The sequence below is a fragment of the Echinops telfairi genome, unplaced genomic scaffold, assembly GCF_000313985.2.
Source record: "Echinops telfairi isolate 266 unplaced genomic scaffold, ASM31398v2 ScPeMD7_3533;HRSCAF=4204_0, whole genome shotgun sequence".
NCBI lineage: Eukaryota > Metazoa > Chordata > Mammalia > Afrosoricida > Tenrecidae > Echinops > Echinops telfairi.
Window position 1 is genome coordinate 86,140,266 of NW_022107431.1, and position 16,485 is coordinate 86,156,750.

Genomic DNA, 16,485 nt, shown 5'->3' on the forward strand with positions numbered 1-16,485 from the left:
TCCATCTGCCTCCGGGCTGAACTTCCCAAACTGGCGTCCACAGAGTGAGCACCGGAGATAGGCAAGCTGTTTCCAATATTTCAGTAGTTCAGAAAGCAAAACAAACGTGACTTGGCTGCCTAGATGATTTTCTTCTGTGGAGTGTGGTTGTCAGCCGACTGTTCTTGCTGAGTGCGTAGGCATCTCAGGAAGAAGGTGATGAAACTGCCCAGTAGGTGACAGGTCTTTCCTTTATCCGACTGATGTCTGGACTCCCGATATTGAACATGTGTGTCAGGAATGCGGGGCTGGGGGAAGGAGAAGTAGGGTTTGGCTAACAGTCACTTGTTTTGAGACACAGTGTGGCTCAGTGGTTAGGTTACAGATCCTGCTGTGCTCCTAGCTCAGGCCTGACGCACGCATCTCCTCCTGACTGACTCCCGTAGCAAGAATTACCCGGGCCGGGCAACTTGGCTCTGCCCCCGAGATCTCGTGTGGACGAGCAGCAGTGCTTCGTGACTTTAATTTCAGTATCATGACAGGGTACTCCTGCCACTCCAGAGATGGAGACACAGGGATTCAGTGTTTGCTGAACTCTGAGTAGGGGGCTCAGCATCTCAGTTTACACCTGGGCGGTGGAGAAGGTAGAGGAGGGTGTCAGAGTGGCATTCTTGACGGCGAGATTCACCTGCGCTCTGTCTCGTAGGCCGTGGTCCCAGAACCATGTCAAGCTGTTGCTCCTTTGCCCTCTGAGGGAGAACTTCTGAGTCGCTTGCCAAAGCTCATGAAACGGATGAGGAAGATCTGCCTGACGTTCATGAAGGAGAGCCCCCTGCCACACCTAGTGGAGAGCCTCGATCAGTTCACAGGTGGGCAAGGGTGGCTTAGAGGGTGGGCACATGTTCTCTGCCCAAGTCCTGGCTCATCCACTCTTTAGTGGAAAGGCCTTCAGAAAGTGACTAGCCTGTAAAATGAGGCTTACAGGTAAATGCTTCTAGAATTGTTGTGGAAATTAAAATGACATCTTCGAAGTATTGGGAGCTCAGTACATATTGACCAGAAGGTTAGCTCGGGTAATTTAAAGCAACAGTTGATGGTAGAATGCACTATACAAGATTGGTGTTCAATATGATCTTTTTTGCTTGTCGGACTATAAAACTCTTAAGCAGAAAAGGAACACTCAGTTTGATTTGGATTGTTTAATGCAGTAGCTGTCAACCTGTGGGTCGCGACCCCTTTGGAGGTCGAACGACCCTTTCACAAGAGTCGCCCGATTTATAACAGTAGCAAAATTACAGGTATGCCATAGCAATGAAAATGATTTTGTGGGTGGGGGTTCACCACAACATGAGGAACTGTATGAAAGGGCCGTGGCATTAGGAAGGTTGAGAACCACTGGTTTAATGATTAAGAGAGAATCCTGTGTGTTTTTCTATTTCCATGCATCTCAGTCCTTGAACTTAAAACTGTTGTTTTAAGTATACGCCATGTCTCCGGTAGGTGAAGTCGTTTCCTCTGTGAGTGAGCTGCAGCGCTTAAAGGTGGAGCCCACGGCCGAGAAGGAGAAGCAGCGCTCTGAAGCCAAGCACATCCTGATGCAGAAGCAGCGAGCTTTGTCAGACCTCTTTAAACACCTGGCAAATAGCGGTAAGGCCTTGCTCCGTGGTAGGCAGGGTTTTTGTTGCTGTTTCAAATTTGTTATTTTAAATGTTACATTGTCCACGTCAATCATTTTTTACTGGCACAGTTCAGTGGACTTCATTATGTTCACGATGTTGTGCATCTGCCACCACGATCTGTATCCATGTTTCATGGTCTCATTACTCTTCACCTAAACTTTGCCCTTTCAAGAGCGACTCCCGATTCTCCCTCCACCTGCATCTCGTAACCACAAGTTAATTTTGGTGCGTGTCCATTTGCCTGATGTGAGAATTTTATACACATGGACTCATCAGCTATTGTCCTTTTGTATCTGACTTTGTTCACTTAGTGTGCTTGGAAGGGGGGGCCAGCCCCCACCACTAATCATGGGTTCAGTAGGCACAATTGTATGGTTATTATATATAAAGATGGTAGTAAAGTCACAGAGAGCATGAGAGATAGAAGAGAGATTGACATAATGGAGTCAGACACATTTCATGGTAGCATGCTCACCTCCTGGATGGCCATGATCTTACCAGCCAGGTCCCTGCACAGCGTGGGCCGCGGCAAGGTGGAGTAGGGACCCGACAGAATGCTTGAGGACCCCGTTTATTGCTAACCAAGGGTTATTTCTACTGGGGGGGGGGGGCGTGATTGCCGGTAACCACACATCACAGGAAGGGGCGGTACAATAGGCATACACATTATAGGAAGGGGATGTACAATGGGCATACGTGTAACAGGAAGGGGATGAGCTAGGGGTGTACACATGATAGGAAGGGGAGGAACTAGAGGTATACATGTGACAAGAAGGGCGGATCCTAGATTCGTGATGGCAGCCCAACCTTGGTCACCCTTGGGCGGGCTTGACCTCTGTGGGGTCTCCTACAAGGAAACAGACAACTACTATCCTTATCAGAAGGGAGTGGGTCCTGCTTGTGGGATAAACAGTGGTGACTGCTTGCTCTAGATGGCTGATAACCCTTAGGGAGAATGACCCCTGATCTACTCCTGATGACCTCCAGGTGTACAGTCATTCTCATGCAGCTAAGTCTGGCAGATATTTGGGGGAGACAATTTGGGAGAAATCCTTCTGTTTCCCACAACTCAGCACAATCTTTTCAGAGTTGGCCCACGGCACATCCCAGGCCTTTAATCTCTGCGTGGCATGGATGATTGCACATTGGATTTGGCTGTTTTTTTGTGAAAGGACATGTGAGTGGTCTCCCTTTTGGCTGTCCTACATGACATCCCACATTGTCGCAGGGACAGGTGCGGCTTGAGTTCTTGCTTTCAAGTCTCGGGCTTAGAACCAGGAGAGGGATTGCGGAGCCCTGCGATAGTCTACCTTTCTTGTTGAGGCGCCAACCGGCTCTGCCCGGCATGGGGTATTTAACATAACCCCCCACCAATTTGCCCGGAGGACCCCTTTTCTCCTTTCCCAGCGAACACTCGGGGTTGCTCATTGTTCTGAGCAGAGCTGTCCCAGTGGAGAGGGTGCGCGAGCTCATGAGGGGTTTTCTTGTCACTTGCTGGAGGAAGTTGTGTGCCCGCTGCCCATTTGTTTACCTCTGGTGAAAGAGTGAAGCCTTTTGCCCAGTAAAAAGATTGTTTTTGGAGGGGTGGATGGGGATCTTTCTGTTGTCAAGTTTTGAGAGTTCTTTTAAGTTTTTTGAATATAGACCTCTATCACAGTGGTCCTCAACCTGCCTAATGCTGTGACCCTTTAAGACAATTCCTCATGCTGTGGTGATCCCCCCAGCCATAAAATTGTTTTTGGTGCTACTTCATAACTGTAAATTTGCTACTGTTATGATTCGGACAACCCCTGTGCAAGGGTTATTCGACCCCCAAAGGGGTAGCAACCCACAGGTTGAGAACCACTGCTCTATCAGATATGTGATCCCCAAGTATTTTATCCCATTCCATGGGTTGTTTCTTTACTTCCTTGATTTAAAAAGCCCTTGGATACACAAAAGCTAATTTTGATGAAGCACAATTTAATCTATTTTGTAATTTTGTTTGTTCACGCATTTAGTGTCTTAAGAACCTATTGTCAAAAGGCAAGCAAGCTTTAGAAATGTGATGCTGAGTCCCAGTCAAACATACACCAATCTTACAACAAGCATTGCATGATCCCCACATAGCTTTCCAGTTTTGTTATTTCCTTTCTCAGAATCCATATTTTTATTTTCATCACTATGCACGTGTTAGGGTACCTGCCCCTCGATGCCGCATGGAAAGCAGTGTTTCTTAAACTTAGGAGCATGCCATCCACCTGGGGCTTTGGTTCAGTCCAGAAGCAGAGCTGTTTCGTTAAGTGTGGGCAGGGCCGAGGTTGCATTTCTCGCCACCTGCAGGGATCGTGTTAAAAGGATCTGACTACTTGGAGCAGCTCAGTAGCAAGAGCACAGGGTGAGGGCATCCATTCTAGCTTCCAGTCTTTTCTCCTTCAACAAAGCACAACAGAACCCACTTCAGAGGGACCCTGGAGGGCAGAGTAGAGGAGCCCCATTGGCCTTCCAAGGTGGGGTCTGTTCTGAAGCAAAGTGCCGCTCTGTCTCCTGCAGACAGCTGATGGGTTTGAACTGCTGACCCTTTATTTCGTAGCTAAGGGTGCCACTGTGCCACTCAGACCCTTCACTTAAACTAATGCTGCTTATCCTCCTAGGTCTGTCATATCGCAAAGGTCTGGCCTGGGCTCGTTCGAAAAGCCCCCAAGAGATGCTTCATCTTCACCCGTTAGACCTCCGGAGCGCGCTGTCGATAGTCAGCAACCCCCAGGAGGCTGATTCTAGGTTTGTGCTCTAATTGTACACGCAGCCAGTCTTCTAAGCCCCCAGGGCTTCGCCTGCCTGCAGGAGCTCTTTGGCAGCCTGCTTGTAAAGATTAAGAAATGTAGCATTTCAAAAAGTGCCTGGCTCAGGATTTGGCACTGGGTGCCCATTCATTAAGTGTTAGTTTTCTTCTTCCCCTTCCTCCTCCTCGTTCATTCCTTTCTTCCAGCCTTTGGTTTCCCGGAGCCCTCCGCATGGACGTTGTGCCTTTGAGACTGTGAGAATGGCCACAGGCCTAGCTGTTCCGTCTATGCCCCGCCCCCAGTACAGGGTTGAATGTGAGCACCGGTAAACCTTTTAGACCGAGCTACTCTGTGTTCATACCCAGAAGTGGTGGGTAAATGGTGGCTTGGGTGAGCTCAGTATGGTAAACCTCTGTATGTGTGTTTGCTTTGGTTTTGTCTTAGTGGCCCCCGTTGGTGCTTTAAATCTGAATGCAATTCAACATTGAGAAGGGGGCATTTTATTTATTTAAATTATGTTTTTATTGACACCTAAACCATATATCATACAATTCAATAGTTCAATCATATCAAGAAAAATTGTACAGTCAGTTTTAGAACATTCCCCACCCTCCTCCCGTGGTTAAATCATCTTTAAAATGAGCTGTGCCATCACAATCAGTTCTAATGCTCCCTCCTCCCTCCCGCCTTTCTTGTTTACTCTCAAAAAACCCCACCCCCCGCCCCCTACCTCCCCTCTAAACCCTAAAGGGGGCATTTTACATAAATAGTTCTGGATTTTAGTTTTTAGGAAATTAAGGCCAAGTGGGTACTCGTCCCCATCTGGTCAACAGTTGAACTCCCTGACTCACTACAGCTCCTAACAAGCCTCTTTCCTTGCCCCATGTGGGCCTTTATGCCTCTGCCCGGCCTCCCCTGCCAAGAGCGGGTGCAGTACACCATTTTTATTAGAGAGCCATATTGGTATCATTCCTTCCTGCACTGTACCGCCAGTGCTGAGAATGCAACGCAGCCTCGATTAACGATGCTGAGTGCCTGACTGAACTCGGTCTTCAAAGACAGATCTACGCGGACGCCTGGCTTTAGGTCATGGCCAAGCACACCACTCTGTCGCGTCAAGATCTGAGCTGGGAGATTTTAGTTTGAATGACGCAAACTGCGTTGATTTCTTTTCCAGTCTGCTCACAGAAATCTCATCGTCGTGGGATGGATGCCAGAAGTATTTTTACCGTTCTCTTGCACGGCACGCCAGGCTTAACGCAGCCCTGGCATCCCCTGTCAAGGTAGGCTGCCTCTCTTTGAGCTGTAGGATTCTTGGGCCCCGGCTTTTTGCTGACACCATTAAACTTAGTATCACTTTGTACTACATCAGAGAACCTCTGCCTTGGATTAAGTTCTCCCGCACAGCTTCTCAGAAGGACCAGGTGTGTAAGGAAGAGTATGGAAGAAGCACTTTAATCAAGAAAACCTTTTTACCCTGTGAATTGAGGAGAGACATTAGTAACGGATAGTTTTGGGCCCCAGAATAGCAATGGTCTGTGGCAGCAGAATTTGACAACAGCTCACAGAGCTGAGCGTGTCCCTCTGGATGAGCAGGGATGAAAAGTGTACAAGCAAGGGACTCTTGCCTGGAGAGGGGACCGCAAAGTGGCTTTCCGCGGTGTGTCTAGGGCGGTAGTTGCCGGCCGCACCTCAGCGTGGTTTGCCTTCCCCCATGCAGGAGATGGGCCTGGGCAATGTTGAGCGGTGTAAAGGGTTCTCGGCCCACTTGATGAAGATACTTATCCGACAGCGGCGCTCCCTAACCACGCTGACCGAGCAGTGGATCATCCTCAGGTATCTGCGGACTGGCTGGATGGGTGGTGTGGACTAGGCAGAACTGGGAAGTCAGCTCGGAGTTGCTGCACGAGGTGTTGAGTCATGAGGGCCAGGAGGCAGCTGGTATGGGCAGTGGGTTTCTCTGAGCTCCAGCTGCAGAAGACAGGGAATTTTAAAGGCTGGACCATACCTGGGTCTGGGTTGAGGACCTTTCTTACTGGAAGTCTGTGTGAGCTGAGAGGTGGCATTGTGGTGGTGGCCTTGGGCCATCCCAGTCTGACACTCAGATCCGATTGGCATCTATTTCCGTGTGGTCAGGCTTGTGGGAGCAAAGCGTGGTAATGCACTGAGCCCCACATAGGCCCCCAGGGGACACAGAGTTAGACGATGAGAGCAGTTAGGGGGGCTGTCATCATCAGTGGGTTCTTGGCTGAGAAATACCTGGTCTTCTCAGACTGTAATTCCTTTGACTTCAGCCCCTTCCTTCTGCCCCATTCATTGGGGTTTATCTAACGAAGGACTAGTCATTTATTAGAGCCCGCCCCTGCCCCCACCTAGTAATCCTCCAAATCACGTCAGTGGTGTTGAGTGGGTTGGCTATGAGAGGATCTTAGGTGAGAAGCTGTGAGGTGTGATACCTGTTTTGAAAGACTGGTGGATTTATTTACCAACTTCGGGAGGTATTTTTTAAAGGCTTCTGAGCTATCTGGGGTCACCTTCCTTGGTGAGGGCTAAAAGCCCGTGTGTGGCTCAAAAATGAATACACCTGTTTACTGTAAAGCACAGCCTGCTCCCAGGGTCGGAGGACTGAATGTGTTCTTGTCCCTCCCTCTGCCCCGTTTCTCTGCACAGGAACCTCCTCAGCTGTGCGCAGGAGATTCATGGCAGGCTGATGGGGCCGCTGGCCTCCTCTGTGGCCTTCCCTCCTCAGGACGGCATGCAGCAGTGGACCGAGAGGCTACAGCACCTGGCCATGCAGAGCCAGGTCCTGCTCGAGCAGCTCTCCTGGCTTCTGCAGTGCTGTCCCAGTGCAGGGGCGGCTCCAGGCAGCACCGCCGCCCAGGCCCAGAGTCAGCCTTCTGCTCACCCCCCGGAAGGACACGAGCTTACTGAGGGGCCGCTCTCCAGAGCGGTGCCTGAGCTGCTCCCGGCAGAGCTTATCTACCCGTCCCCAGTGCCCGGAAGGCAGCTGCCCTCTGGCTGCCGGATGCGGAAACAGGACCAGCTGTGGAAGCATTCGACTGCAAGATTGACAGAGATGCTAAAAACCATTAAAACAGTGAAGGCGGATGTCGACAGGATTAGGCAGCAGTCTTGTGAGACTCTCTTTCTTTCTTGGTGAGTGTGTTGTGTCTTCATCTCACCACTTCGTGCTTTTGCGTTTGGTCAGTGTTTAGGGGTGGGATGAAGTTTGGGGGCGGGGCGGTCTGGGGTTCAGGTCTCTGCTGGTGCTCTGACTCAAGTGATACGCCTTATCCTGGCACACAGTTTAGGTATTGCAGGGAGCTTTGTAATGTTTGCTTTGACTTGGCTTTTGGCCCCTGTCTTTCAACACTGGCATTTTTATTGTTGCAGGAAGGATTTTGAAGTTTGCTCTTCGGGGCTGAGTTGCCTGTCCCAGGTGTCAGCTCATTTACAAGGCCTAGCGTCCTTGTTCATTCTTCCAGGGCTGGAGGGTGAGCAAAGGGACCCACAGCTGGCAATAGTTGAGAGTCTGGATTACCTCCGAGGAGAAATCAATAAAGCCACAGCTGACTTTAATACCTGGAAGACACAGCTACTCGCCACCCCCAGTAGCCACAGAGGTAAGGACGGTTGTCATTAAGGGGTGGAAGTTAATCTGGGGATGTCATCGTGCAGATTTCCGTCTGATTTGTCCTCGGGACACATTGCATTTTCTTCTTGAGGTGCCTGCCAAGGGAGGTGTAGCTGGAGCCCGGGGCTCAGAACTTTGTTGTCTCCTTTGAGTCCCGTGCCTTCAGCTGTCATCGAGCCACCTGTTTTGTGGGGCAGGTATTGGGAGGTGGCCCGGGCTCACTCGACGGTGACAGGCCGTCTTCCCGTAGACTGGAATGCTCCAAGCAGATGCTGGACTCAGTTTGACACACACCACCCTCAATATTTACATCTGTGTCATTCTTGCAAAAATTTTTTTAACATAAAATGATAACCTTCTCCAGGGCATCTTTGTATCTAGTACAGTTTGACGGTCATTTCTTACCCCTAATAGCTGTTGGCTAAACCAGGGGGGTGCATACTTTAGAGATGGAAGAGCCAATCCTGTCCCTCACAACATTCAAGAGTCATAAATAATATTTTTACAAACAAATGAAACCAACTGAATACTCTCCTTTAACATTTGTTGACCTTCAGAGGCGTGTGCGCGCGCGGCGCGCGGGCATGCTGAAAGTGGTGCCGCATGTGGCTCATGAGCCGCAGTCTGCCGGCCCCTGGGCTAGACCCGCCAGGGGGAAGGTCTCGTGGGGAGTGTTGGTTATTCACAGCAGCACCTGGTCTGTGATTGATTGCTTGTTGTTTTGCCCTGTCTTACCAGGAAGCAAAACTTTGGGCGAAGGACTTGTAGAAGAATTTTCAGAGCAAATGGAGACGGCCATCCGTGCCATCCTCTGTGCCATCCAGAACTTAGTAGAGCGAAACAGCAAGAAGGCCGAGGAGAGCGCGGAGCCCTTGCGGCCGCAGGAAGACGAGGGTGACGGTGCGTCCCAAGCGAGGCAGGCCGTGCTTCCGCACTCAGTGTTCCAGGTTTTCCGCAGTTCTTCATGGCATTCTTCTCTGAATTACAGCGCCAGCAGCTTTGGAGAGACTGCACCCAGGGCACCTGTCCAAGCTCCTGGAGGATGACTTCTGGGCCGACGTGGGCACGCTGCAGGTGCAGAAGATCATCTCGGCCGTGTCGGAGCTGCTGGAGAGGCTGAAGTCCTGCGGGGAGGACGGCATCACAGCGAAGCACACGGTGCCAGCCCCCCTGCTGCCCAGATGGAGCTTCACCTGGCTCCGGGGGAAGGTCCTGTCGCAAGCCGCCTGAGCCCAAGCCACTGGAAATCTGGCCATTTGTATCTGAGATCGAGGGTAGACTGGGGTGTGTGGACACAGTGGGTTAAGTTTTGAGCTATTAAAATGCAAGGTTGGTGCTTCAAGCCCACCAGCCAGTCGCGCAAGAGAAAGATGAGGCTGCTGGCTCCCATAAAGATGTCCAGTCGTGGAACGTAATGGGAGCATCTCTGCACCCTGTCGGCGGACTGGCTGTGTCCGAATAACTACTTGAGGATAACGGGTTTGTTTTGGGTACATGAAAAAGTCAGTGACGAGCTACAAAAGAACGGCATTGGCTAGCTAAGGGATATAACTGTAGAGAGCACAGGTGCAAAAATGCTAGCAATTTATTATCTTAGGAGTCACTCATATCCTAGCCACTGGCCCCCAAGTGTTTGATGTTAGTGGTAAACGCTGCTGCAGACAGTTCTGAGCCAGCAGCACTCCGAGTTTAGCCTCCCTACCTCATGGCTCTTTGTATGTTGTACTGTAACATTGCCTTCGATGACAACTTTGCCTATAAGCCTCAAACCTGTAAACTGTTTACTTGACGAAACACACCAACAAACAACCCTTGTTAACAAAGTGTGACTTAATCCCTTAGACCTTCAAGTGCCTGTTTGGGAAGTCTCAACCAGCCAGGGGGGTTTGCCTTTGTCTTTTTGAATGGGCGTTTCTTCTTTGGGGCTGGGGGGGTAAAGGCTGGTGAAAAAGGAAGCCCCGGTGACATTTGGTCCCCTCCTGCCTTCAGGTCTTCAGCCAGTCCTGCTGCCTGTTGGTGCGCCTGGTGCCCATGCTGTGCAGATACTCCGACCTCGTCCTCTTCTTCCTGACCGTGGCTTTGGCGACTCACCGCAGCACCGCGAAGCTGCTCTCTGTGCTGGCCCAGATCTTTACGGAGCTTGCCCAGAAGGTAAGGGCCCTTCCCTTGCTTGGAGCGCCGTCAGTAGAAGCCCACATATTTGGTACTTGAAGTGGTTTGGTTTGACGGGCTTCTAATTGGAACCTTCGCAAAATAGCAGGCTGAATTCTTTGAGACTTTGCCTGGTACCCAATTCCCCCACAGCTCTGGAACCTGCAGATCCAGTAAGTCTTCTGGACCCCAGATGCTGTCTCGAGGCTGCTGCTGTCAAATTACACACCCTTCTTCATCAGAAACTTCAGATAGCTGTGAGTTAGACTTGCAGGGCAAATCTTTAAAGCCATGACCTATTCGGACACCATTTCTACATCAGCATGATTAGTAGTGGGGCAGAATGGAGTGCTGCAAGGAGGCTCTTCTTTAAGAGGGAGGTTTGCCGTGTGCCCAGTCCTATTAAAAGCCCTGTGGTCTCAGAGATCTTAGACCCTGGGGATTCAGGAGCCGGAGACTGCCAACTGCCAAACCCCCGAGGGGGGAATCCAGCTCTTGGACTCCCGAGTCAGTCGCTGGCCTCACCGAGCCTCGCTTTTCTCATCTGTAAAACGAGATCCGCCTGTTCTCCTGAGCACATTTGCAAAAACCAGACTTAACCTTTAACGTTTTAAAGTCACATAACCTTCCTGAGTAGTGGTGAAGGAACTTGAAAGAAAGTTAGACCCAGGGCTGAGCACAGATGTGGGTTTAATCACAGCGCTTAATCTGCCGAAAGCGGTTCGTATGTAACTAAGTCGCAGTCTGTGTGCTGGTCTAGGTGTTAACTCTGTTTGCTGGCAGTTTATTGGTAGGGCTTTCTCATCCTCAGATTGACAGACAGATACCTTGATTGCATGCATCTTTTCTTAGTGGGACCCCTGATGGCACAGTGGGTTAAGCAGCAGACTACTAACCGCAGGGTCAGCAGTTCAAACCCACCGGCTATGCCTAGGGAGGAAGACTCCATCTCAGAAAGCCGAAGGAGGGCTCTTCTCTGTCGAGAGTCGATATAATAGTGGGATTGAGTTACTTTTTTCTTATAAAGTGAAAATTTTTGATTGAGGTTCACCCACTCCCATCACAAGTACCAGTAGTTGCTTCCTCTCAGGCTGTTAGCCAACGTCAGATAGCTTTGTTACACTTGACGAGCATTCCTGTGTGCAGCTTTCTTAAACTGCAGCCCACCTGCCTCCATCAGGGTGCCCACCGCCTTGACAACAAGCAGCCAGAGCCCAAGCAGGCCCCGTCTGTGGGCAGAAATGGGTTTGCTTCGAGAGTGGAGGGGGGAGGTCTTACCCATTTGTCTTTGTTTTTAATAATTAAAACGAACGTGATTTTATTTAGGGAAGCTACCTCACATTTTCTTCAGCTTTAAAGGTCAAAGTGAAGTTTCCCACATGTGGTTTCTGTTTCAAGCAGAGTCCCACCTGGGTTGGTAACGCGTTCTGTTCTCTCTCCTCTGCTCAGGAGGTCTCACTGAGAATTGAATAGAGAAGGGCCCAACCCTTTGGGAGCCAGACCCTGGGACGTTCTGCCCTCACTTGAACACTTGCTCCTCAACGGACTGGCCTGCCAGGGCACTGCATTCTATTTTTAATCTTGGGCACAGTGACAAACTACCACATGCCGGGGCTACCACAACTGAAGACCTCCTGTGTTAAAGCCGGGTGTCAAGCTTGGCAACAGTTTTTATCCCCAAAGAGAAAGAGGGTCCAGCGGGCTGTGCTTCCGTCAGAATTCAGATACGCAGCAGAAAAATCATTCCGCATTGCTGTTAACTTTCCTCCAACCCCCGAGGAGTGGAAAGGAAAGCCCTCTTTTTATTGCTTTTGTGTCTTAACTGCTTCCTCCTTTTTTTTTTTGGAAGGGATTTTGTCTTCCCAAAGAATTTATGGAAGAATCCGCCGGAGAGGGAGCAACCGAGTTCCACGATTATGAGGGAGGGGGACTGGGAGAAGGCGAGGGCGTGAAGGATGTGAGTGACCAGATAGAAAGTGAGGATCAGGTATGTTTTCCATGTGGGAAATTGGTGGGCAGTGTCTCAAACCTGACCGCCTGTCTCCTTTCTGTGCGCTGTTTAAACAAGGCATGTATGTTTGTAGAGTTAGAGCGTGGCTTTACGGTTTCTATGTTGCTCTTTGGTTCAGGCGGAAGATACGTTTCAGAAAGGCCAAGAAAAGGACGAAGAGGACCCAGACTCAAAGTGTGATATTAAGGGTGAAGATAATGCTATTGAGATGTCGGAAGACTTTGATGGGAAGATGCACGATGGGGAGCTTGAAGAACAAGGTGTGAGATTTAATTACATTAGTTGTCACGGCATTGTTGTTGAAACAGTAGTTTGTTCAGAAAGGAGCCTACGACAGTCTTTTGGGGAAGGCTGAAACAATCTTACAACTGCTCACAAGCCACAGTCTGCATATGCGCACTCTTGGTTGTCATTGCCGTTAAAATAGTTTGAGAATATAATTTCAAAGTGTCCTATCATCTGTCTTGTTTGATGTATAACTTAGCAATCCAAATGTCTGTCCAAAGCTTCAGTTGGAAGATAGTAACTTATTTTCGAGGAAATGAAAGCAGACCCAACAGAAGATGGGCACTTGCCTCGGCGGCACAAGGAAATAGCCTTTGGGAAAGTAGGCCTTTTCCAGGAAAGGTGAAAGGAACTTCCGATGGATTGAGCAAGGCATGATCAGAGACCAAATCAGAGCAGCCCAGACCTGGGAGCTGGGAGGAAACCTTGGAATCGTCGAGGCCAACCCCAGTGAGGTTGCCAGGTCCCAGAGGAGCAGCCTTCCCTCCGCGCCGCAGCAGCCGTTCTAGCACGCTCCTCTGCCCGTGAGCACATTGCAGGCTGCGCGTCCCCAGGCAGTTTGCAAGCACCGTAGACTACTTCAGTAGGTGTGAAGGCATCTATCTGCCTGTAGTGTATTCAGTGGAAACTCGAATGTGCACACGCACCCCCACCCCCACCCCCACCACACACACACACACACACACACCCGTGCCCAAACACAGAGGCACAGGGCACTTGCAGGAGGGTTCGGGCCTGCCTGACTAAACTCACTGTCTGCCCTTTTCAGAAGAGGACGCTGAGAAGTCAGATGGTGAGGGCGGGGACCTGGACAAGCAGATGGGCGATCTTAATGGCGAGGAAGCTGACAAACTAGACGAGAGGCTCTGGGGTGATGACGAGGAGGAGGAAGAGGACGAGGAAGAAAGCAAAACTGAAGAAACAGGACCAGGAATGGATGAGGTAATCCCTTCCCCCACCTTCCCATTCCAAATCAATCCCCTCTCGCTCTCTCAAAAGATTCAGCACCTGCTCTAGAGGGACTACCTTAGAAGGCCCTAGATAGCATGGGAGAAAAATGTGGAATGAAACTCAAAATCCTAGGAGACCAGGCTTACTGGTAGAACTCCCAAGGCTATGGACTTGAATCCCCCCAACAGCCATCGTGCCTATTGGTAGTGGTGTGGCTTAGACTGCTCACCACAGGGTGGGGGCTCCTCGGGAGAAAGAGGAGCGTGTGCTCTTATAAAGATTGACAGTCTCAGAAACTGTATATGGGGTTGTGAATTGAATCAGATCAGTGGACGTTGGTTTTTGTAAGTGGAACAGTGGCACTAGTGGGGTGCACATGCCTGGGAATAAGCAACCATTAGCGACTGAAGGGGTAGCATTTATCCAGGGGCAAAGTTCAGAAGGGGCAGGAAAGGAGGAGGAATGGAAACTGGGAACAGTGGGCTAGGTGATGGTCCATTGTGGGGATTGCAGACGGTGAGGTGAAACAAAATGCATTATCGAATGAAACCTGACCTACTCTGTAAACGTTTACTCAGTCCACAGTGGAAAGGAAGACTGGGTCTAGGTACTCAGTGGATGCTGCTGTGCACTGCTGGACAGCTCCTGGCAGAGGGGTGGCCTCCTATCAGAGGGTGGCGTGTGGGGAGGGTGCAAGGCTGCCACAGCCACCCCATTCTGCTCACAGCTGCCATCGGGGCTGCTGTGTGGGCAGACCAGGCCCCCGACTGTTCTCTACAGGTCAGAGAGGGATCTTTCTGCAGCGAAGGCCGCAAAAACAGAAGCTACAATGTGCCTGCCCGAGAACCATGTTAGGCAGAGGCTGCCCATGTGACAGCAGTTTCTCTGATTGAACATGTCGTGTCATTTCTTCCTCTGGCGTTTAGGAAGACCCTGAACTTGTGGCCAAAGATGACAACTTAGATGCCAGGACTTCCAACACAAATAAAAGCCAGCCAGATAAGAAGGAAGAGGAGGAAGCAGCAGAAGCGGATGATGGTGCACAGGGCCAAGACAAGATTAATGAACAAGCAGACGAGGTAATGCAGAGTTGAGGCTGGTCCGTTCGCCAGCTCAACATCTCCGCGGAGCTCAGGCTGAGTGGAGACCGTCCTTTCGGTTTCCGCGTGGCACCGAGACTCCTGAGAGTGGCACCTACTGCTTAGCTACAGCGAGAGCCTCTCCGAGCTGCCAGCCGTGCAGATCCCACTGTGTTTCCCAGGGTTTCTGGAAGATGGCATTGGCTGAGATGGTGGCTGAGAGGAACCACCAGTAAAACGTACGCTTGGTTCTGCCACGCACAACCTGTTTATTTTTTCTACCTCGATTCGGAGCCCTCGTGGCACAGTGGTTATGAGTTGGGCCGCAGTCTGCAAGGTCAGCAGTTTAAAACCACCCGCCACCCTCTGGGGGACCATAAGGAACCATGGTCTTGGGAGTGGGGGGAGGCTGGAATGAAGTGGGGAGGGTCGCTAGGACGGACTGTGGTGATGTCCGGCTGAATCATGGAGGTGTGGGGGGTGATACATGACATCTCAGTGAAACTTGGAGGGAGGGTCTCGGAAACTCGGGCAGGGCTGCCCTTTCCTGGAGGGTCCCTGTCTGTCAGCATCGACTGGAGGACAGTGTGCTTGCTTTTATTCCCTCGTTGTTACCTTGCTGCCTTGTAAAGATGTGTAAGGGAGCCTCTGAACAGGACGTGAGAGGCCTCGCTGTGGGTTACTGACCAAGAACAGTCCGCGTGCCGTTTGGACTCAGGAGCTGTCTCGTTCAGAAGCTCAAACCCGACTCCCTCCCTATCTGTCTTCTCGTGCGCTTCCCTGGAGAACCTACGTAGAATGAAATCTGACATTTTAGCAGGAAAGGTCAAAAAATACTACACGGGCACTACTCAGGTGTGCTGGTAATTCAGAGAGTGCAATAGCCCAGCAAAGTACAACTTCTCAGAGCTAATTATTCGAGGGCTTTTGTTTCCCCTCCTTCCAAGTTTTAATTTTTTTGTTCTCTCACTTTCCCCAAAGAGAGACTATGATGAGAACGAGGTGGACCCTTACCACGGCAGTCAGGAACAGCTGCCCGAACCCGAGGCCTTGGAGCTGCCAGACGACTTACACCTGGACAGTGCAGACCAGCCCAGCGACGAGGACACCGACAGTGAGGGCGGGGCAGGTACGAGTGTGAGATACCTGAGGGGCAGTTGGAACTCCCTGAGCGTGAGCAGACGGATGGTCCCAGAGGACGAGCCGGGGGGGCGGGGTCGGCCAGCTCATAAACCAGGCCGGTCAGCTCAGTAAGACATCGTCTGAGTAGCCTTAAGCCCACGCACCAGCAGGTATTTCTCCTCCCTGCGCGGGGCGCCTCCGCGTCCCTCTCCAGCTCGTTCCCCACAGCTGTCCCAGTGCGCCTAGCGCAGGCTCAGGATGGGTTTTACCCGTCGGCTGGTGTAGTGTGCCAGCACCTGCCTTAGAGAATAGTCGTAAAGCGTATCACCTATGTAACTCTCAGTTTACGAAATTACGTGGTTGGCTTCTAACGTTCTTCTCTGTGTTGTGTATCCAGAAGAGAACCCTTTGGAGATCAAAGAAGAACCAATGGGTATAGAAGAAGAGGGTCACGAGGCTGGGGAGAGAAGTGAAGAAGCAGAGGAAGGGCAGGCCGAGCCCGAGCCCGAGGGCTGCCCCAGTGAGGGTGCCACGGGGGCAGAGGAGGAGGAGATGGACATGGGGGCTGACGACCAGGACAAGGACGCTGCCGAGCTCCCCGAAGAAAACTCACAGGGGGAGGAGGAGCCGCCGTTGCCGAAGGACACGGACACAGAAGCAGATGGAGGTGTAGAGAACAGCCCTGCTAACCCAGGCCTGCAGCCACAGGTACTGTGGGGGTCTGGTTTGTTGTCAGCTAAACACAGGAACGAGGATGGGGAGAATCGCCTGGTCTCCTCCCAGGTGTCTGCAGGGTGCTCCTCCCTCCCTGGGGTTCTGCCCCCCAATCCCA

At 51.1% G+C, this 16,485-nt stretch overlaps 1 protein-coding gene across 1 annotated transcript in view; it reads left to right on the top strand.

Annotated features, from left to right (window-relative positions):
- Positions 1 to 16,485, top strand: part of MDN1 (midasin AAA ATPase 1) — a 152,231-nt gene that overhangs the window by 123,481 nt on the left and 12,265 nt on the right. The window contains exons 73-88 of the mRNA XM_045294316.1: positions 686 to 848; positions 1,480 to 1,626; positions 4,292 to 4,418; positions 5,598 to 5,703; positions 6,141 to 6,256; positions 7,091 to 7,576; positions 7,814 to 8,043; positions 8,793 to 8,954; positions 9,043 to 9,212; positions 10,044 to 10,205; positions 12,055 to 12,192; positions 12,335 to 12,476; positions 13,271 to 13,443; positions 14,379 to 14,531; positions 15,513 to 15,660; positions 16,051 to 16,361. Coding sequence (XP_045150251.1) covers positions 686 to 848; positions 1,480 to 1,626; positions 4,292 to 4,418; positions 5,598 to 5,703; positions 6,141 to 6,256; positions 7,091 to 7,576; positions 7,814 to 8,043; positions 8,793 to 8,954; positions 9,043 to 9,212; positions 10,044 to 10,205; positions 12,055 to 12,192; positions 12,335 to 12,476; positions 13,271 to 13,443; positions 14,379 to 14,531; positions 15,513 to 15,660; positions 16,051 to 16,361 — 2,934 coding nt within the window. The remainder of the gene's footprint in view (positions 1 to 685; positions 849 to 1,479; positions 1,627 to 4,291; positions 4,419 to 5,597; positions 5,704 to 6,140; positions 6,257 to 7,090; positions 7,577 to 7,813; positions 8,044 to 8,792; positions 8,955 to 9,042; positions 9,213 to 10,043; positions 10,206 to 12,054; positions 12,193 to 12,334; positions 12,477 to 13,270; positions 13,444 to 14,378; positions 14,532 to 15,512; positions 15,661 to 16,050; positions 16,362 to 16,485) is intronic.